The 21,855-nt window shown below is 54.1% G+C and overlaps 1 protein-coding gene across 2 annotated transcripts; it reads right to left on the bottom strand.

The window, feature by feature from the left end:
* Positions 1-8: 8 nt before the first annotated feature.
* On the bottom strand, positions 9-20,869 carry SEZ6L2 (seizure related 6 homolog like 2). Of its 2 annotated transcripts, XM_066383233.1 has the most exons (18): positions 20,318-20,869; positions 19,259-19,390; positions 18,310-18,606; positions 17,831-17,970; positions 17,354-17,555; positions 12,416-12,601; positions 10,299-10,467; positions 9,519-9,682; positions 6,504-6,704; positions 5,922-6,060; positions 4,621-4,817; positions 4,291-4,485; positions 2,408-2,599; positions 2,134-2,325; positions 1,577-1,615; positions 1,292-1,409; positions 1,074-1,170; positions 9-639 (listed from the first exon to the last, which is right to left on the bottom strand). In XM_066383233.1, the coding sequence occupies exons 1-18, from the start codon at positions 20,394-20,396 to the stop codon at positions 610-612; spliced, it is 2,769 nt and encodes a 922-aa protein (XP_066239330.1). In that variant the 5' UTR covers positions 20,397-20,869; the 3' UTR covers positions 9-609. The 2 variants fall into 2 exon arrangements, with proteins under 2 accessions (XP_066239330.1, XP_066239331.1); XM_066383234.1 differs by lacking the exon at positions 1,577-1,615.
* Positions 20,870-21,855: the final 986 nt, after the last annotated feature.

Below are 21,855 nucleotides of genomic sequence, written 5' to 3'. Positions count from 1 at the left end.
TCTCTCCAGAGAGGCCACAATCCCTGTTTCCAACGCTCAGTGACCCGCCTTCCCACACCCACCAACCCAGTTACAATAGCGGTTTTATGTTTATTACTCAAAAACAAAAATCCAGAAGCAAAGGCGGAGAGGCTGTGGGTTGGGGAGGTGGCAGGAAGGGCTAGTTTGGGGCCTTGTCCCAGCTCTCCCCTTCGCCCCTGTGCTCCTGAGCTTCCAAGGCCCAGGAGTGAGGGCCGGGGCTAGGGCATCTGGGAGGGCAGAGCCTTCGTGGCCAAGGGAACAGCAGAGCTCTCAGGAGCAGTCCTGATGGGGGACCCTGGGCAGCACGGGCCGAGGAGCGAGGGGGGAGCTCAGTCCCCGTGCCTGGGGCCAGAGCCAGTAGGGTGGGGCGGGGTCGGCCCCCTGTTTGGCAACTGAGAAGAGGGGTTCTGGGTGGCAGGATGCTGGTTTATTTACTGTAGGGTCCCCAGGGCCATCAAAGCCCCCGCATGGGACCAGGAGACTATTTACACAGCAGGGAGGAAAGGAACCAGAGAGCAGGTCCCATACCCCCGGCCCAGAGTGCGGCGGGCAGGGGCGCCGTGGGTCCTGCAGCTTTAGTCTTGGGATTCAGATGGAAACTTCATACTCCCGTGTATCCTGGAGACAGAGAGATGGGGTCAGTCGCTGGAGGGGGATCGAGGCGGAGCAGGAAGCCAAACGGGACAGGCCACAAGGACGGGGAAAGACCCTGGGTTTTTAAAGTAACATCATTGCTGGTTTGGAGGCCATGTCGTGGGAATGGGGCTGAACTGGCCAGTGGGTATGTCTGGTTCATCCTGCAGTAGGTGAGAATCACAGAGAAATGTGAATCTCTGGATTGTCTTGAACAATCGATATTGGGCCTGTCTCCACCATGGACAAGATGGGACACCCGTTCTCCAGCTAGTGAGTCCTCGCCACTCCCTAGGACGCACCCGGACCCGCTTTGTTCACTGATGTGGCCTCTGTAGGTCAGCTCCCCAGACACACTACAGAGCCCTGCAGAGGCAGCCATGCAGTCCTGGGGCACTCCAGGGGAGGGGAAGGCTCACCCCAGCTTCGTACAGCGGATTGCTGAAGTCTGACTCCACAGTGATGGGGCTGTAGGAGTGGGAGCCCGAGAAGCCAAAGAGGGATTTCCCCTGCAGTCTGGGAGAGGGAGGAGATAGAGAGGCTTACAGAGAGGCGAGGCCCCAACCTCCCGACTCAGGCTTCTGCGCCGGGCAGGCAAGATGTCTGCGCAGCCGTCACTCCCCAGTACAGGACTTACTTGGTGTAGTATATGTAAACACCACTGCCGAGGACAATGACCAAGCCGAGGGGCAGCAGGATGGCCAAGGCCAGGTTCCCACCCTCCAGCTGCCGTGACGGGTCTGTGGTCTGGGTCACTGGGGGGGGGGAGGAGAGACCCCTGAGCTGGGGCTGGGCTCTCCCAGCCTCCTGCCCTGCCCTGGCCCTGGGCCTTACCCCTCCGGGGCCTGGCCTCCTGCCCCCAGCCTCTGTCTGGCCCTCCCAACCCAGCCAGGCCTGGGTCTCCACCTGCGCCCTCACTGACCTTCCAGTTTGCGGTTGTCCTGGAGCTCCTCATAGGCCACTGCAGGGAGAGGAGGGGGAGGGGACGGGGTCTGAGCCAGGGGGGGGAGGAGGGAGGCTGGGTACAGGCCGGAGCCCGGGGGGGGGGGACGACTGGGCAGCCTGGTTTTCTCTGCCTTCCACTCAGCCTAAACTTGGTCCTTCCCTTGCCGGGGGCGGGGGAGGAGGACTCAGGGCAAAGCCTTATTCCTCCCCCTGCAGACCCCGAAAAGTTCAGGGTTTCTAACCCTGGGTAGTTTAAACCATCTGGGTCTGTAGAATTTTCAAAAATAGGGAAACAGACCTATCCAGAGGGCAAGAGACTTCCAAAACCAAAGCCCCTTCTACCACATCTCTTAGGGTAACTGACTGACCGCGAACTCCCCAGCCCTCGGGATGTACCCATGAGGGCGAGAGCCCGCAGGGGGTGAGGGGAGCTCGGCAGGGTTACCACCGGTCTCGGATTTGCTCCCTGACTTTCTCAGCCCTGTCACTCCCCAGACACTGCTATGTCCCCTCCTGCCCTGTCTGCCCAGGCACCTTTGCAGAGTGGGGGCTGGCTGGTCCACTGGGAGGGGTGCCCGGGCACACAGGTGATGGTGACCTCGCCGATGAGCTCGAAGCCCTCGTAGCAGAAGAAGCGCAGAGACTCGCCCGCCTGGTAGTGATGCTTGTACAAGGTCTGATAGCCGTTCTCCGGCACCCCGGGGTTCAGGCATGGCTCATACTTCACTGCAGGAAACATGTCCGTCACGGGCCAGCTGCACTGCTGAGCAGCCCCCCAGCCACCCTTCCCCAGTGTCCCCAGACTCACGGGCGCACTTGGGGACGCGGTCGCTCCACTTGGGGGTGCCTGTGTCCCGGCTGTAGCAGGTGAGCACGGCCGCGCCCTCCAGGCTGTAGCCTGGCAGGCAGCGGTACTGGACGTGGGAGCCGACCGGAAAGCCAGCATCCGAGGTGGTTCGGTGCCCGTTGGTGATCTCACCGGGGTCGGCACAGGTCATGACTGTTGACAAGAGGCAAGGTCAGGGGAGCCGGGACCTTAAAAGATCTTCCAGAAGCTTCGGGCTGGGAGAGGCCTGAAGCCCCCGCTTCCCACTATTTCCTCAGAAGGAAGGGAGCAGGAGTTGGGAAAACTTAAAATTCAATACATTTTACATTTCCGTTTCTTAAGGGCCAACAGAGTGATTGGGGCACCCCAGGCCCCTATCCGAGGATAAAATTTTAAATATTTAACCACTGGACGTAGCAGCTAAATCCCAGCAGTGTCAGCCTGCATGGCAGACCATTGGCGGAATAGCAGCTCCCCCCTTAGAGGGGCCCAGCGCTCCCGCTCCCGCATCCCATCATTCCCGGCCCGTTCTGCTCACTGACAGTGCCTGCCGGTGTTTGAGTTTACAGCCTTGTGGCAGAGTCACAATCCCCGCCACTTCTTGTACACAGACCTGTGCAAGGCATCCTGCTGATTGTTTTACAAACATAATATATACTCTGATGATTCTGAGAGGTCGATGTCACTGTCATCTGCTTTGGGAGGTCAGGACAGTCAAATGGCACACTGTCACTCACACAGGGAGTGGAGAGCGGGGACCCCTCGGGTCACAGCTGTGGAGCACAGCGACTTAGGTCTCAGTTCAGCTTCAGACGCAACGTGCCTCCTTGGGCAGGTTCCTCCTCAGCCTGGAGCAGCTCTCCCAGTCCCTGTCCCTTCTGGATCCTGCCTCCGTTCTTTTCTGGCCCTGCTTCTGTCCTGTCTGGGTTCTAGACTGGACCTCCTATGAATTCCCCAGAGGTGGGGAGCTGAGTCAACTAGAAAGTGTTCCTTGTGTCCAACCCAATCTGCAAATCCGGCTTCCTGAAACTTACGCTCATTGGCCCCACCACTGTCCCATGGGTGGGTGGGGGGAGCAGGTGGAAGACCCACAACCCATTGTTCTAACAGGCTTCCCAAAATTGGGAAAAAGTGACAAAACGCTACCCCTCTTTTCTCTCCTAAAAGATAAAAACTCCCAGCTCCTTTCAATGTCACCTCTTCTGTGAAATCTCCTGCCCCTCCCTGAGACATACCGTAGCCCACCCTTCTCCTCACAGCCCTTCCTCAGACTTACTGTTCGCAGGCACCAGGCGCTGTGTGCGCTGCTCTCCGTCTGCTATTCACAACCCCCTAGTTCTACTTCACAGTGAGGGAGCCAAGGCTCGGAGGTAAGGACTGTGGTCACCCCTCTGTAATATGCTGAGCTGCTCAACTATCTGTCCCTCTCCCAGACTGTGAACTGCATCAGGGAAGGGAGGTACCCCCATCCCTCCGCAGAACCCCAACCCCAACCCAGCATGGGGCTTCAATGACAGCTTAGGCCCTAGCAAAGGGACTCCCTGTAACGCCAAGGGTTGGGTACTGAGAGACAGAGCCTAGACAGGAAGAGCCAGGGAAAGGTAGACACAGGCGGAACAGCGCTGGGGCCACGGAAAGATGAGGCACGGCCCAGAGGAAGCAAAGGGCTGAAACCCAAAGGGAATAGGGGCGGAGCCTGAGGAAGATCCCGCAGGACCACAGAGGAGGGGCGGATCGGGGACAGGACAGGGGCGGGGAAAAAAGACCCCACGCAGAGGGAAAGTGGGCGGGGTCCACGAGGAGCAGCGCAACCCAGAGGGGCAGGGGCGGGGCCGTGAGAGGACTGGGGCGGGCCCCGGGCTCACTCTTTTGGCAGGCGGGCGGCGCTGCGCTCCAGGACAGGTCCCACTGGCAGGTGAGAATGTCGGAGCCGAGCAGCTCGTAGCCAGGCTCGCACTGGTAAGTAAGCACCGTGCCCCGGATCAGGTCCCCGTGGGAAGCCGTCCTCCAGCCCCACTCCGGAGGTGGCAGCTCGGGGCACGTGTCGTTCCTGGGGACCTCTGCCGTGTAGAGACATCGAGTTTAGAGGCTGTTCTGCGACCCAGGGCGCCGTCCCAGCCTCCTGGGGCCTCGCTCCTCCTGGGATCTCTGGCCTGCGGGAACCCTACCCATATTGGGACCTTAGACCTCGGTACCTTTGAAGTGCAACACGAAACCCTGGCCAAGGCCCGGGTTTGGGGGCCCGGGTGGTGCCTGGAACTGCAGCGTGAGGTCGGGCCCAGAGGAGAGGAGGCGGCGGCGCGGTTGAGGTCCCCGCAGCTGGGCCAGAACTCGGGAGCTGGGACCGTCACCGTCAAACAGTGTCAGCATGTCCCCTTCGCGCACATTCAAGCTACAAGGAGTATAGGACCAGATATAGAGGCTGGACTTCGATCCGATTCTGCCCAATCCGTAACTCAGTTCATGGTAACCCTGTTTACTCTCCAGTCCCGCCCCACATTCCCCTACCCCAAGTCTGGCCTTCTGTCTCTCCAGATTCCGCTTTTTTCAGTGGCTCCTCCCAGTTCTGCTTCCCAATCTCCAACTCCGCTTATTACCAGCTTCACTCTTCAGTCCCCTCTTCCATCCCAGTGGTGCACAGCTCAACTCTGACCAATCACAGACCATGCTAATTACCACCCCGCTCAACTCTGGGTGAGGACCTGCCTTTGGGCCACGCCTACTTCTGTGTCCAATCACGTGACCACTTCATGCCAAATCAGCTCACTGGGTTCTCCCTATACCCACTTTACAACAGCTTGGGCCTGGGTCCCTGGATATCTGCTCCGGGGTGGTCTCAGAAACATCCAGAGTGAGAAACACCAGATTAGAACTCCCTTTTCACAATAGCCCCTGAGAAAGGCTGCATGGCCCCCTTTACTTGTCCAAGGCCGATGAGTGATTTGTATCTAGGTCTACCTGACAACCCATACTCCATCTTGAAACTTTAGTTCCCTCTTTTTTCTTTTTAGTGAGAGAGACAGAGAGACAGGAAGGGAGATAGATGAGAAGCATCAACTCATAGTCGCATTACTTTAGTTGTTCATTGATTGCTTCTAATACATGCCTTGATTGGGGGGCTCCAGCCGAGCCAGTGACCCCTTGCTCAAGCCAGTGACCTTGGGCTTCAAGCCAGTGACCTTGGGGTCATGTCTATGATCCCACGCTCAAGCCAGCGACCCTATACTTACGCTGGTGAGCCTGCACTCAAGCCAGATGAGCCCGCCTTGAAGGAGGCGTCTTCGAGGCTTGAACCTGAGACCTCAGTGTCTCGGGTTGACATTTTATCCACTGTGCCACCACCGGTCAGGCTAGTCCCCTCTTTATCAGACCATATATTCACCAAATACTGTGTAGACACAGGAGCCAGCTAGGCTCAGAATGCAGGCTGGCGTGTTGTTACACCGGACTTTGCTGAGCTCATACCCATCGCACCCTCTGCAGCACCCAAACGTACATCTCAACTTGGAGTAAAATGCGCTTCTCTTCCTGGACATGCAGGCCCCACACGCAGTCCTGGCCGGGGCTATAGCTCTGGGGCCAGTCTGGAGAGAGGACCACACCAGCGGGCTCTGACAGCTCCCCTCCACACAAGGCTAGGGTAGAAGGGGTGTCAGATTCAGGACCAGGTGGGCATGCAGTTTCCATTTCACCACAGTATTCACCACTTCCACTGTATACACCAAGACTGCCTCACAGTGTCCTATTATCTATTACCCCCGTTTCTTGCCACGCCCAGTCCTGTTGTGTCCAATCCCAGCCCTGCTCTTGGTTAACCCCTCCCACTTTCTACTCAATTCACAATTTAGCCCAACTCGATTTACAGCTCTTAGAGATATTTGGGTAGTGACCTCTGAACTCTGTAACACGCCCACCAATTATTTAGTCAAGAAAACTGAGTGTCTGAAAGGGGGATTTACCCAAGGCCTGGGCTTAATAGGTTTGGATATGCAAGTCTCATTGAATGATGTTCCTGGGACCCTGAGCTCAGGTGGTAATCTGTAGACTGAAGGACTTACTGGGGTTATGGAAGGCTTACCCTTGCAGGCTGGCTCTGTGTCATTCCAGTGGGGTTCTGTGGGATCCACACATTCGATGGCATTGGGGGGACCAGGGGGCTCCAAAGCATATCCTGGGAGGCATGAGAAGGTGGCCAGAGCCCCTGGGCGGTACTCAGGGTCTGTGGTGGTGACATTGCCATGTGCCAGGAAGGGGGCGAAACAGCGATCTTCCTCAAAGGCTGCAGAGGAGTTAATCACACAAATTAGACATTAGGACAGGCCCTAGGGGGTCTCAAACTGGGGGACTTGGGCTGAATTCAAGTATTTTAGGCCACTCAGTGGGCTATTTCAAATTGATTGCCTTTGGACTTAGCTTTCACTCCTCAGTTTCCCCCAAACACTAAAACTCCACATTTGTACATTTATGTTACCTTCTCAGTCTCTAGAGAGAAGCTGCTAAGCTAGTCAAATCCCAGCATCATTCCACAGATGAGAAAACTGAGGTCCACAGACAAAAAGCCACTTGCCCAATGTCACGCAGTAGGGCTGTGGCAGAACCACTTCTGAAACCCAGATTATTCGATTCCCAGCCAGAAACACCTGGCTCTGGAAAGTGCAAAGGAGTGGGAGGAAAAGTGTGTCTTTGGAGCACTAGCTCATGTAGGTGTGTCTTCTCCTCAAAAATAATAGTTGGGCCCTAGCCAGTTGGCTCATTAGTAGAGCATCAGCCTGGCGTGTGGGTGTCCCGGGTTTGATTCCCAGTCAGGGCACACAGGAGAAGAGCCCATCTGCTTCTCCACCCCTCCCCTTCTCACTTCTCTCTCTCTTCTCCTCCTGCAGCCATGGCTCAATTGGAGCGAGTTGGTCCCGGGTGCTGAGGATGGCTCCATGGCCTCCAACTCAGGCGCTAAGAAGAGCTTGGTTGCTGAGCAATGGAGCAATGGAGCAATGCCCCAAATGGGCAGAGCATCACCAGTCTAGTGGGCTTGCCGGGTGGATCCCAGTCAGGGAGCATGAGGGAGTCTATCTCTGCCTCCCCTCCTCTCACTGAATTAAAAAACTTAATTAAAAATAAATTAGTAAATAAAAAAAATAATAATAGTTGGATTCTGATCATCTCTGATTATCCATGATGTGGCTAGAATCTAAAAGTGCAGCTACCACAAAAACTACTCAGCTTTGGCTTTGGACTAAGTTGGCAGTGAACATTTGTAGAGCCTTTTTATTTTTCCCCACCTGATCATACCTTAGCTGCAAAACCATGTGTGAGGTAAGACGTAGGTGCCTATGATATGGAATGGGAATCTGAAGCTCATGGCGCATGACTCCACAACTATGAAGGCAGGCCTCAGACCTAGCGATTCTCTTTGCCTTCTCAGAATATAACATGCAATTTATTTTTTAGATTTATTGTCTATTTCACTGTTACTGAACCTAGTAAGGTGTCATGTCCAAATCCTACACCTCCATTAGGTCCCAGAGCTAATTCCGTTTCTGCCCTGATTCATATCAGGACTAACCACTCCTCTCTGAGCATTTCACTTTCTCTGTCGCTCTCCTGCTTCTGTTTGCACAAATTCTCTGCTCCAGTCGCACTGAAATTCTGTTTCCCAACAGGCCTTTCTCTGCCTCTTTATCATTGCTCACACTGTTTATTTCACCCAAAATGCTAATTCTCAATCTTTCTCTGTTAAAATTCTCTCTATCCCAGGGGTCGGGAAACTTTTTGGCTGAGAGAGCCATGAATGCCACATATTTTAAAATGTAATTCTGTGACAGCCATACAACGACCCATGTACATTACGCATTATCCAATAAAAATTTGGTGTTGTCCTGGAGGACAGCTGTGATTGGCTCCAGCCACCCGCAACCATGAACATGAGCGGTAGGAAATGAATGGATTATTATACATGAGAATGTTTTATATTTTTAACATTAGTATTTTTTTTTTATTAAAGATTTGTCTGCGAGCCAGATGCAGCCATCAAAAGAGCCACACCTGGCTCGCGAGCCATAGATTCCTGGCCCCTACTCTATCCTGTAAGGTCCAGCTCAGATGCCTCCTCTCCCGTGATCACTGACCTCCTTGTTTCTACCTGTCCAGCATCCAGTCCCCCTTCTTCTGGTAGGTAGCAACATTCCTATGTTCTTTTTGTCGCACACACACCTCCCCTACTTCCAGTTCACAAGGTTCAGTTGCGGCCAACTAGGGATGACCACGTGATGTGGATCCGTCAGTCATAACACCATCTGCCCCTAGCTAGAGTGATTGGCTCAGGCATAGGCGTATGACCTAAAACAGGCCAATGAGAACATTTCGTGGCATTTTTTTGCTGAAGCTCTTAGGAAAGGGGTATGCTTTCTTTATTTCTCTCTCTCTCTTTCAGGTGAGAGCGAAGGGGAGGTAGTGAGGCAGACTCCACATGTGTCTCAACTGGGATCCACCTGGCAACTCCATCTGGAACTGATGCTTGAGTAGGAGCTGTTTTTAGCACCTGAGGCTGGCACACTCGGACCAACCAAGCTATCCTCAGCACCCAGGCTGATGCTCAAGCCAACTGAGCCACTGGCTGCGAGAGGAGAGAAAGGAGAGAAGGAGGAAGAGAAACTGATGGTCGCTTCTCCTATGTGCCCTGCCCAGGAATCGAACCCGGGATGCCGGGTCGACACTTTATCCACTGAGCCACTGACCAGGGCCACTTTCTCGCTTTCTGAAGGAAAGTTGGTAGTTTGTTAGCCTGGAACTGCTAGGTTCTCCACAGACTGAGAGTGCCTGAGCATGAAGTCAACACAGAGGGAAGAACTAAGAGGTTAAGGTAACTGGTTTCTTGGTTGTGTACTCACCAAACATGAAGCTTAAATAGAAAAGACCACCTCCCGGAAGTAGAAGGGGTCCATACAAAGAGGTCCTTGTAGTTTCGGGTGGGGAGGCAAGTTGGGTTTCAGGAATCCAAACATGGGGATGAGCAGGGGCAGGTATGTGCTTGTGGCCATGTGTGGGCATCAGGAAGAGGACAGGGAGCAGAGGTTGGGGCCGAGGGGAGGGAAGTTACCTTCAAATCGGAGGCTTAGCAGCAGAGGATTGGCAGGTGTCTCGGAAAGCAGCTCCACATAGAGGGACTGGGCATCACTGATGAGACCCCGCTCCGGGACATCATCCATGTCAGAGTCATAGATCACTGGCGAGAGGGCACTGCCCCCTGAGCGCACCATGAGCCTGGGATGGACAGAGGGCGGCCAGGAGCTCAGTTTCCCCCAGACGCTGTCTCATCTCTTGCCTGCTCTTCTAACTTGTTTTCAGAGCTATTATTTGCAAACATTAATTATATGCCATGCACTTTTTTAAGCCTTTACATATTTTATCTTGTTTAATCCTCATAAGAATTCTTGAGTCAGATACTACTTTTATTATCCCTCATTTTAGAGATGAGGAAATTGAGGCACAGAAAGATTAAGTAATTTGTCTAATGTCACATAGCAACTACTGGGATACCAGCTTGTTAGGTAAAGAATGATAATGATGATAATGGCAAATACATTTCTAGTGCTTCCTGTGTGCTCGGCACCGTGCTGAGCACTTTACACATCTTTACGCATTTGTCCTCACAGAAGCCTTGACAGAGAGGTACTATTATCTCCATTCTACACACGAGGGAACTGAGGCACGAGCAGATTCAGAGATTTGTCTAGGATTGCACAGCTGCACTGCCTAAGAAAGCCGGACTAACTGGTTGAGATAGATCTCAACTGGGATACAGCCAAGGTCTGTCTGATTCCGCACCGCAGCCTATTTCCCTGAGCTGGGACCTCCGATCCAAGGCCCAGACCCTCACCGGTCATTGTCCTCATCCAGCGAGACCCTCTCAAAGTGCAGGTGCAGCCGGCGTCCCTCCGCTGCTTCAATGACCCAACGGCAGGTGAGGTTGGGCCCCGCAGCTCCCCCAGGCTCAGGTGACACGATGCGGCCCAGTGTGGCATTGTGGATGGTGCCGCCACAGGATGCTGTGGGCAGAGCAGGGGCGGGGTAAGGGACTGTCCGCCCACCCTCAGAGCCATGGCACCCACGCCTTTCACTGGGCCCTGGCCTCCGCATGGCCTCTGCTCTCCACGCTCACCCAGAAAACAGGGCCTCCTCCAGGCTACCATCCAGGCAGGCCTCTAGGTCCGGAGGAGGAAAACCCCGGAGGGGACATGCCCGGGATGGAGACTTCACCATCCAGGCTACCGTCCAGGCAGGCCTCTAGGTCCAGAGGAGGAAAACCCCAGAGGAGACATGCCCGGGATGGAGACTTCACCATCCAGGCTACCGTCCAGGCAGGCCTCTAGGTCCAGAGGAGGAAAACCCCGGAGGGGACATGCCCAGGATGGAGACTTCACCATCCAGGCTACCGCCCAGGCAGGCCTCTAGGTCCGGAGGAGGAAAACCCCGGAGGGGACATGCCCAGGATGGAGACTTCACCATCCAGGCTACCGCCCAGGCAGGCCTCTAGGTCCGGAGGAGGAAAACCCCGGAGGGGACATGCCCGGGATGGAGACTTCACCATCCAGGCTACCGCCCAGGCAGGCCTCTAGGTCCGGAGGAGGAAAACCCCGGAGGGGACATGCCCGGGATGGAGACTTCACCATCCAGGCTACCGTCCAGGCAGGGCTCTAGGTCCGGAGGAGGAAAACCCCGGAGGGGACATGCCCAGGATGGAGACTTCACCATCCAGGCTACCGCCCAGGCAGGGCTCTAGGTCCGGAGGAGGAAAACCCCGGAGGGGACATGCCCAGGATGGAGACTTCACCATCCAGGCTACCGCCCAGGCAGGGCTCTAGGTCCGGAGGAGGAAAACCCCGGAGGGGACATGCCCGGGATGGAGACTTCACCATCCAGGCTACCGCCCAGGCAGGGCTCTAGGTCTGGAGGAGGAAAACCCCGGAGGGGACATGCCCGGGATGGAGACTTCACCATCCAGGCTACCGCCCAGGCAGGGCTCTAGGTCCGGAGGAGGAAAACCCCGGAGGGGACATGCCCGGGATGGAGACTTCACCATCCAGGCTACCGCCCAGACAGCCCTCTAGGTCCGGAGGAGGAAAACCCCAGCGGGGACATGCCCAGGATGGAGACTTCACCATCCAGGCTACCATCCAGGCAGGCCTCTAGGTCTGGAGGAGGAAAACCCCGGAGGGGACATGCCCGGGATGGAGACTTCACCAAAATGAAAGCTCGCCAGCTGTGGACATGCTGGGACGGGGAATTATAGGGGATTCTGTCGATTGAAGCCCTCCGATGGAAAATCTTCAAATTGGGATCCCCAGGGTGCAGCCTCTATAAGATAGACTGTCCAAAGGTTTGAGACCCCCACCAAGAATGGTTTTCTCTAAAATAAGGAGTCTCCAAAAGGAGGGACCTCCAGAATGGTGACTCCCAATATGGAAACCTTCTGGGTGCAACCAGGATAGAGACTCTCAATGTAAAGAGCTCCAGGATAGGCCTGACCAGGCAGTGGCGCAGTGGATAGAGCGTCGGAGGACCCAGGTTCGAGACCCTGAGGTCGCCAGCTTGGGCACGGGCTCATCTGGTTTGAGCAAAGCTCACCAGCTTGAGCCCAAGGTCGATGGCTCGAGCAAAGGGTCACTCGGTCTGCTGAAGGCCCGCGGTCAAGGCACATATGAGAAAGCAATCAATGAACAACTGAGGTGTCCCAATGAAAAACTGATGATTGATGCTTCTCATCTCTCTACGTTCCTGTCTGTCTGTCCCTATCTATCCTTCTCTCTGACTCTCTCTCTGTCTCTGTAAAAAAAAAAAAAAAAAGAAAAAGAAAAAAGAGCTCCAGGCTAGAAACACTCCAGGGTCAAAACCCCTTCAAGATGGGTCTTCCCCAAAGATAGAAACCCCCAAGGTAGGGCCCGTCCAGTGGGGCTCCTGGGACAGAAGCCCCTCCCATTGTGGCAGAAGACTCACCCATGCAGCTAGGGGGTTCACCACTCCAGGCTGGACGGGTGCTGTTGAGGCAGATGAGGGTCTCTTCACCCTGCAGCTGGTAGCCTGAGTCACAGTGGAAGGTGGCAGTGCCCCCAGGGTGAAGATCTGTCACGCTCACGTCCCCGTGGGCCGGCCGGGGTGGGAAGCCACAGCTCAGGAGGTAGGCTGGAGCAGGGAGAAAGGGGGCTCATTCCCATGCTACCCTCTCTCACTGGTCCCCCAGCCCTTCCCCCCTCTCCCCAGGCCCTCCTGGGGGGCACAAACTAGTGCCATGCTGGAGCCTCACGTTGGCACATTGTGTCATGAAGAGATCATTTCACATCCTTAGCTCCCCTAATCTTTGTAATCTACCCGCGTTGGCCCCACTTTATCGATAAGGTATTTGAGACTCAAAGAAATTCTGGACCCTAGCACTCGTTTGCTGTGTGACCTCAGGCAAATCAATTGATCACTCTGAACCCCATCCAGCTCTAATAATAACAAATAATATTTGCAGAACTTGTTCAGCTTCCAAAGTGAGTTCACGGTACTTTTGAGGTAGTCAGAGAAACACTGCGACCCATTTTTCCAGATGCGGGAACAAGGCTCCAAGTTATTAAGTGCCCCAGAGCGTTTTGTCCCCTGGACACACAAAGGGGACTCTCCTCCCCTGAGGTACACTGTGGTATTACACCCTCAGCTTTCGCCCAGGGGAACTCCTTTAGGAACTTGGACTTTTATCAAGAAAGGCCTTGCTACCCACCGCTCCCTAAACGAGTCCTCCCGTCGGGAAAGCTCTGCTTCCATTAAGGAACTCTCTGTCTTCTCCTTTCTTGCTATGAGAACTGTGTTCTCGCTCTTTTTGCACTGACTGCTGGGAGGCTTGGAACCAGGGTAAGGCTTATTTATCCTTAGCAACCAAGGCTTGTCCATTCACATTTTATTTTCTCAACTTTAATAAACAATACCCGGTACCAACTTTTTGCTTAATTATTCTATTTCACTTTATTGCTTGAATTCTTCTTCGAAAGCCTCCTGAAATTCTTGTGGAATCATACGTCGTAAAGCAAAGAAATAGAAAGTGACTTGGTAGTAAATGGTGGATTCTGAACTCAACCTTGACAGAGCTCAGTGTGTCTGTTTCAGACTAGGCCGAGCCCATCAAGAAGGGTTTCTTGGAAGAAAAACGTCAAAGCCGGGTCTTCCAGGAGGGGCGGCCTACGCTTAGCAGAGGCCTTGGGAGATAACACTTTGCCTAGACTAGGCCTTAGGTCTTTGCTTTTTCTGACTCTCTAGCCTTAAGTGATCCTGTAAGAAATCTGTTTCTCCTTATAGTCAAAACTCAACAAATATTCCTTTGGTGGGGTCCTGGGGAGAGAGAGATGAAAAGACCCAGGCTCTTCTTCTTGGGAATCTATAGTCTAGATAGACAGACACAAAAACAACTTTCCAGGCCCTGGCTGGTTGGCTCAGTGGATAGAGCGTCATCCTGGCATATTGACATCCTGAGTTCAATTCTCGGTCAGGACACATAAGAGAAGTGACCATCTGCTTCTCTACCTCCCCGCCCTTGCCTTCTCTCTTTCTTCCCCTCTGACAGCCAGTGGGTAGATTGGTTTGAGCATTGGCCTGGGCGCTGCCGGGTGGATCCCAGTGGGAGTACATGCAGGAATCTGTCTCACTATCTCCCCTCCTCTCACTTAAAACAAACAAATAAATAACAACAACAAACAGCTTTCTAGAACACAGTGATTTGAATAAATGTTACCCTCTGTAATGGCTCTCCATGACCAACAGAATTGAGTCTAAAGGCTTTAGACTGACATTTAAGCCCCACACCAGGTCCTGCCCCGCATATATCCACCTCCAATTCTCATCACCTACACGAGTATATCCTACACGAGTGGTTTTCAATCTTTTTACACTTGCAGACTGGTGACCTAGCCGGCAGGTACAAAAACACACAACAAATAATGTTATCTTAACTGCACATAACAGTGCAGCACCGTACAAGCTGGCACTTGATTTTCGAACTCCACATGTGCAATGCACTAAATACTTCATAAGTTTGAATGCTTCTGCACATGCTTTGTAAATGCTTGGCACAATGCAGAAAGTTGTTCCAAAGAGCTTACAAGTTCCAAAGATATCTATCTAGGACAACTTCAATAGTATTTTCATCGATGACAGAGGCTGATAAATGGTGATCACCCTGAGCCTAAGTGAATTCAGCTAAGATCATTGGGTCTATAATCTTTATACAACACTGGGGTGGTTAACTCTCGCAGACCTGGCACGATATTTCTGGCGGGCCGGCACCAGTGCCTGGACCAGTGGTTGAAAAACACTGTCCTACACAATGTAGTTGTGTGATTGCTTATAGTCTCAGCTCCATGTTTCTGCACACTATTTTCCATACTGGCAAGGTCCTCTCCTGCTCTTTGTCATCTTTCAAGGAGTAACTGAAGTGCCGCCTCTTTCAGGAAGTCATCCTGACCCTCTCTCCATCAGAGTTAGTTGCTCTTTTGCCTACACACAGTCCCACACATATAAGTTCATCAGCACATTAACCACTGTGTTTTGCCATTAAGAGACTGGACCAAGCCTTATTTATTTTTTCTTCCAAAAGCCTGGCCTTTATTGATGCAGCCAGGAGGCAGTGTGGAACCGTGCAAAGCGCACTGGATTTGGAGACAGGCAGATCTGAGTTCCAGTTGTTGCTCCATGACTTCTTAGCTATATGACCTTGAGCAGCTGACTTCACCTCTAGGGTCTCTAACCTATGAATGGCAATAATAATCCCTATCAATGAGGACTGGCCTTCAAGTGACACAAACAAACACACCAAGGACCCAGTAAGTAAAAAGTGCTAAAAAAATGTTAATAACCCGCTCCTCACCAGCCTCAATGAATGAATGACTGGGAGTCGGGGACTTGGGATTCTGCCTTCTGATTCTGCCGTGGATTTGCGGGTAACTGAGCAATCCACATAACCTTTGAGTCTCTTTTTTCCTCTCAGAGATGGAGTTCACAACGGACACCCCCAGGGTTGCTGTGAGAAGCAAATGAAACACGTTGCTGGACTTGGGATGAGGGGTGATGGAGCCATTGGCCTGTCAGAGGAGCTAATGAGGCCACTCTGAATCAGAGGCCCCAGCGAGGCCAAACTCACAAGGGCTTAAACAGGCCTTAGTCCCAAAGGTGCCTGGAGAAGTCATAAAACAGGGAAGACCGATGCAGGTCGTGAAGGCGCATTTATGAAACTGCCCAGCCTCCCCAAATGTTCTACTTAGCCTAGAGTCCTATTTTCAATGCCCCAGGGGAGTGCATGCTTAAAAGAGGCAGCAGGGGACCATTCTGTAATATCTGAGGTCCAGCCCTCTGCTTTGGGCCCCCAAAGCATGCCCTTGCTCCCCAACAACTACGGCCCTGACTACCAACTATATGTCCCTCAGTTCCCTGGTCTCTCCACGAACAGGCCTGGTGCTGGGCGCCTCCACTTAGCATGTATGAGTCCCTGGGGCAGGCCCGTGCTGGAAGCCATGGGAAAGGCTGGAGAGGGTATGAAGAAGGGATGGAAGATGTGTGCACCTCCTGGGAAAGGGATCTGGGGTCAGCAAAGCTAACAAGAGAGCAGGCAAGGCCATGAAATGATGTGAAAGGGACACTGGCTGAATACAGTTCCCTCTGTTTCTAAGGAAGGCATTCTGGAGAGAGCAGTGTCTGGACCCCTCGCTGGGCCCCTTGCCTCATGCACAGATGGACACTAGAACGTACACTTGCACTGTGGGGAGGTTCCCTGTAGGCACAGGTGAGTGTGGTTATACACATGAGTAGGCTGTCTGCACGTGGGTGCTCAAGAAGGCGGTCACGCACAGATGTATGCCACTGCCCTGCCCCCAAGAGTCAGCGGGATCTTTCTAGGTCACAAATCTGAGGCTGTCACCATTCTGCTTTAAACATTTCAAAATATTTCCTATTTCCTTGCAGGAAAAAGGAGTCTAAACTCTTTACTGAACCTGATCAGGCCCTTCACGATCTGAATCCAATCAACCTCCTGGTCTGGTCTATTAGCCTACTTCTCTCCCCTCCCCCTTTCTGTGTTTTTACAGGAATAGCAATGACTGACATTTTTTAGCTCCCATTGTGTACCAGATGCTATTTTAAGCAGTGGATTTGTATTAACTCATTTGATCATCCTAATAATACCATGAGGTAAGTATGATAATCCCCATTTTTCAGATGATATAATGAGGCACAGAAAGGTTAAGTAACTTGTCCCAGATCACACAGCTAGGGCAATTCTGTCTTCCATGCTGAATTACTTCAACTCCTCAAGGGGCTTACATTTTTTTTCCTCCTCTCTTGGAGTGTGCTTTTTTCATCGATCTAGACATCTGCCTTCCTCTTTCTCTTTCTCCCACCTTTTCCCTAGCTAACTCATCATTTAAGTCTCAGCTTAGTCATCATCTCCTCCAAGAAGGTGTCCCTATATTCCTTAGGAGAAATTTAGGTACCTTTGCTATTTGCTTCTTCTGCCTGTATTCCTCCATTATAGAGATATGGGCCCTCAGCTCATTGACTTATAATCATTCCGATTACTTGTCTATCTCCCTACCTAGAGTCTGAGTTCCTTGAAGTCAGATTTACACGTGGCTTGTTCATTCCTCTCCCCATGGCTAACATAGGTCCAGTATGACGTGGGCACAAGATAAACATTTGTTGAGTGAATGGATGAACCACACTTGGATGTGTGCGCACTCAGACACAAATCTGTACATGTGTGAACTAAGTGTGCACAGGTCTCCTTTGTGGGTTCTGCCCCCAGGGTGCTAGTCAGGAGGGAAAGTCCCTGACCTTGCCTTGTTCTTGGAAGGTTCCTAGAGATATCCCTGTGCCAGTGTGGCCCCTGTTTTTCCATCACCCTGAACACCTCACCCTGATAGTGGATCCTGAAGCCACCGCCTCTTGAGAGTCGGGGGCTCTGGAAGTGCAGGAGTAGCCGGTTGGTGGGGCTCCGGAGGACCTGTCCTTCTCCCAGCATAGAGGAGTTGGCCAGGAGTCGGGGGGCCAGGCCTGGGGGCCCCCCACCAGCCATCACCAAGAGTTCCTCTTCCCGAGACAGGTTCAGTGTCTGCACCTGAAGAAGCCAGAGCCAGACCGGCCACGGCAAGTCAACCAGGGTGGGAAACGCACAAAGGTCCCCACCCCACTTTCCTTTTCCCTGTATGTGGCAGCCCAGACACCACGGTGACACTGGCCAAGTTGTAGGACTCCAGGAGTCTTCCTGATCATCAGAAAACAGACCCCTTTGAGTTAGAACACAGGTTCTCTGGCTCTCTGGTCAAACCTGTGCACACCCCAGGGCCCAGAGGAAAGGGCTTCACAGTCATGTGCTTAATCAAGCCCGCTTACCTGGATCTCAATGCCGTAGCCAGGGTAGACATGGATGCTGTACGTGCAGTCCACGAGTCCTAAGGAGTGGCTGGCGCTGCTCCCTACGTCCGGAGACTCCACGTGCCCTTCCCCCTCGGAGATGTTGTTATTACACAGAACTAAAAGGATAGAAGTAGCTGGGGTCGAAGCAACCCCTGCGTTCTTGCGCTCCCAGCCAAGCAAGACTGGAGGGAGGTCCCTCTGTCTTCTCCCCACAACCCTCACCACCTTTATCCGCGCCCCTCTCCCACCCAGGCCCCGAACCCGCTTCCCCAACTGCAACACGGATAAAACACGGCCAGGTACGCAGTATGGGTATACACACACCTTTGTTATTAGGCAGAAGCCGTTCCTCTATCTGTACCCAGACCCCCTCTTTCACACCTTACCCGACGCCTCTCCCCCATCCGTATCTTACCTCTCCTGAACACTACCCCATTCCCGTTCAATCGCCTCACCTGGGCTGGTCACCGTGGTGACCGTTGTAGTGGTGATGATGGTGGTTGTGGTCTCCTCCTCTCCTCCCTCAGGCCTTAAGGGCGGACCTGGGGAGGCGGGGCCTGAAAGGGGCGGGGCTGTCGTTCCTGGGGGCGGGGTCAGCAGCTCCGGGGCGGTGGGGCCTCCCCCCCTGTCCCCTTTAGGGGTTACGGCTGTTGTCAGAGGTCCTGTTCCTGGCTCAGTGGCCCGTGGCAGGGAGGGCGCTGCAAGAGTCTGGCCGGCTGGAGGAGTGGCTAGAGTGGGGTCTGGATCAGTTCCTGAGACAATGCAAGGAAAGTCAGAGCACAGGAAGAGCAAATTAGCGGGCCTTGAGTGGGGAGCAGGGCTGAGGAAAACTGGGGGTTCCCCACCTATCTCAAAAGACCTCCCCTGCAAGGTGCAGAACCTCTACCTTCACTTTTCCCACCCAAACTCCCCACCTCCTCCCAAGACCACAGCTGGACTCCCCGTCTTCTCTCCTCCGTCCACCTCTGGTCAGCCGGCCTCTGCCTCCCCGCTCAGATCTGACTCCTTCCTTGCCTCCCCTGTCTCTCTCTTCTGTCTTGCTTTCTCCCTTCGACACTCTCTGGAACTCTATTTCTCTGATTAGTATTCTTATCACTTCCTGATTTTATTATTCTAGATCCCCTAACCTCTGCATTTCTCTCTCTCTTTGTGTCTCTCTCTCCCATTATTTTTCTGATTCTGGTTCTCCGAGTTTCCATCTGTCTTTCTCTCTGATTGTCTGTTTTTCTGTCTTACTCTGTCTCTTGATCATTCTGACTTTATTTCTGCTTATGCCCAGTTTTGAATCTCTCTAACCATCTCCCTCCGCCTGCCTCCGAATTTCACTGGCCTGACTCTCCATCTCCCTGAGTTAACGTCTCTCTCTCTGCCTCGATGTCACTTCCGCCATTCTGGGGGCCTCACCCGGCAGGTAGCCCATCTCTGGGCCCCTCCTCAGCAGGGCCCCGTGGAGCAGCTCAGCCAAGGCCTCTGAGGCTACTGTGGGGGTCTCACTTCCAGGCTCCAGCAGTGCCTCCTCTTCTTTCATGGGCAGACCTAAGAGATGAAGTTGTATGAGCCCATCCACTACCCCACACTCCTAGGTTTTCCAGAAGGATCCTTTCCGGAGTTATTCCTTTATTCCTCCTTCCTCAGTTGGGCCTACAGGAGCTCATAGGGTCCCAGGCTGAGCTGAGAGCCAAGATGAGAAGAGGGGCTCCCAGATGCCTCTCACAATCCCACACCTTCCTCTTCCCCTTTCCCCCTGGGCTGCGTGGGTGTTCAGGGAGCCCCGTGGCTCTGATGGACCCTGGACAGCGCCAGCAGGGCTGAGAAGGGGGATGGTGCGGCCTTCATTTTCACCTCAGTGTTCTCCTGGTCTCTGCGGAGGGTCTGACAGCACCTCCCAGCCCTGGCTTCCGCAGTGCCCAGCTTCCTCTCTGGATTTCTGTCTCTGCAATGTGCTGTTCCCTCTCTCATTCTCTCTCTCTCTCTCTCTCTCTCTCTCTCTCACTCTCTCTGTCTGTCTCTGCAGTCTCTCTCTGGAGTCTGGCTGGGGGGCAGAGTAGGGGACTGAATATCTGGTCTCTAAGAATACCTGGTCATCTGTCTTTGTCCACACAACCAAGAACAGTCGTGTGTGCAGCAGTGCCTGGCATCCCTCCCGGCATCCCCATCTCCTACTCAGGTACGCTGTGTGTTCTGCCGCCTCCACAGATATCCCCCCAACTTTCCTAGCCCTCTTTCCTGGATTTAACCCCTGAGACGCTGCTACAAGCTACCCTCACTCACTTCCCCACTTCCTCTATAGTGGGGTTAGGGGATTCAGATACAAGCTACAAAGCCCTGGTGTGCCCCTTCCCATCAGCGGTGCCCCTCCCCTCCCCTAGGTGCTAGGAAGGCCCAGGGTATTCAGAGAAAGGAGGGTAAAGAACCTCCCCGGGCACCTTCGTGGGGCCCACCCCCACGATCCCATGTCCTTACCCTGAATCCAGGGGCAGCTCAGCAGAATTAGGAACAGCAGTTGGGGAGGCGGTGGGTGCTGGGCCTTGGGAGTCCCCATGGCGACTCACACTGATCTCTCTGCGCCTCTCTTAAATAATCTAGCTGTCACCTTTCCTCTTTCTCCTTCTATCTTTCCCTTTAATATTTTTTCCTGCTGGTGGTGAACAGGGAAGACAATTTCTCTACCCCTTAGGATGGAGGGGCAGAATTGGGATGGGGGTCGCCTGGAGCCCACCCTTCTTTGCCCAATCTCCTCTGTTCTCTGCTCCGGGATCTGTGGGAGAGGGGGCGCGGCTCCGGCTGCAGGGGGTGGAGCCGAGAGGGCCGAAGGAGCCGGGTCTCCTGGGTTACCCTTTTCCACCAGGCTAGCTGGATCTCAAGGTGGGATCCAGCTGGGGAAAGGCAAGACAGCTTCCGGGGTCCTGGGGTGGGGTCGAGGATCGGAAGACCCCTACTGGGCTCTAGCGGGGCTTGGCAAGGAGGGGAGGAGGTTGCGGAACACAGAGAGCCGAAGCTCGGGCACTAGAGCTGTGGGAGGGAGAAGCTGCGAAAGGTGTCGAGCCCACGTCAGATCCTGGGGACGGGCGAAGGGAGGGGCCTGAGATTTATTGGGGGGCGGGAGGGAGGAGGAGGAAGTGCAGATGGAGGGAGGAGGGACCATATGAGCCAGGACCATAATCCTCACTCCCGCGGCCCCTAGGGGAGGCAAAGGAAACTCTCTGGTCCCAGCAATAATTACAGCCCCCTCTCTCCGCCGTCACAGCAACATCTGGAATCTGCATCTCCTCTTCCCAGGGTGCCGAGTGGCAGCAAAGCTGGGTTCGCGCCTGCTCAGCCCCCAGTGTGCCCCTGCCCATATCCAGACCCCCACATGGGACTTGCCCTTGTGTAATGGGCTCTCCCCTCGTCCAGAAGGAAAATTTCCACTTTTGTGAGACATCTAGGGGTAGCAGTCTGGTATCTGAGAGGAGAGACACCCTCCTCTTATATACAGTATGAACCCGGCCAGCTGACAGAAGAGTCGACTTTGATTTTTTATTTCTGGCCTCTCTCACAACGCCTCTGAAGCGCCCTTTTTCAGCACCACCAGCGCGCGGACAGCTCTCCTCGGCCCCGCCTTGTGTGCCCCGCCCCTGCGCCGTGGGCGATCGGCTGAAGCCGCCTTCACCAACAGCCGGGCTCTCTCCTGGGGCTGGCTCCTGTGGAAGCTAAGTGGGAAGAGAAGTCACAGGCCGACGGGTCCAGGGTTGTGCAGACCCAAGGACAGGCCGCGGCGTCTCGGTCTGCAGTCTGCGCTCTTGCTCCGCCCCTTGGTTTGTCCCGCCCCAGGCCCCGCCCATTCTTTTCGCATTGCGGGGCGGCGGGAGGTTGGCAACTCGCCCCTGGCGCCCACCTGGTGCCTGCCCCTTTGAGGGTCTCGGGAGAGGGAAATCCAGAGACGACCCTCCTTCCCCGCTGGCTGAGTTGCCGCTGCCACTGGGCAGGGGCTGGGGTAGCTAAGCTGGGAAGGCTACCGT

This window comes from Saccopteryx leptura, chromosome 4, assembly GCF_036850995.1.
Source record: "Saccopteryx leptura isolate mSacLep1 chromosome 4, mSacLep1_pri_phased_curated, whole genome shotgun sequence".
Classification (NCBI taxonomy): Eukaryota; Metazoa; Chordata; class Mammalia; order Chiroptera; family Emballonuridae; genus Saccopteryx; species Saccopteryx leptura.
Note: the sequence above shows the minus strand (reverse complement) of the source record. Positions and strands in the feature narration are given on the sequence as shown.

What these genes read in the sequence shown, in the direction of transcription:
- SEZ6L2 (XM_066383233.1), bottom strand. Translation starts at nt 20,396, where the DNA reads ATGGGGACTCCCAAGGCCCAGCACCCACCGCCTCCCCAACTGCTGTTC. An exon ending in GAGCTGCCCCTGGATTCAGG is followed by an intron (nt 19,391 to 20,317) that starts GTAAGGACATGG and finishes TTCATCTCTTAG; the next exon opens with GTCTGCCCATGAAAGAAGAG. An exon ending in AGAGATGGGCTACCTGCCGG is followed by an intron (nt 18,607 to 19,258) that starts GTGAGGCCCCCA and finishes GCATTGTCTCAG; the next exon opens with GAACTGATCCAGACCCCACT.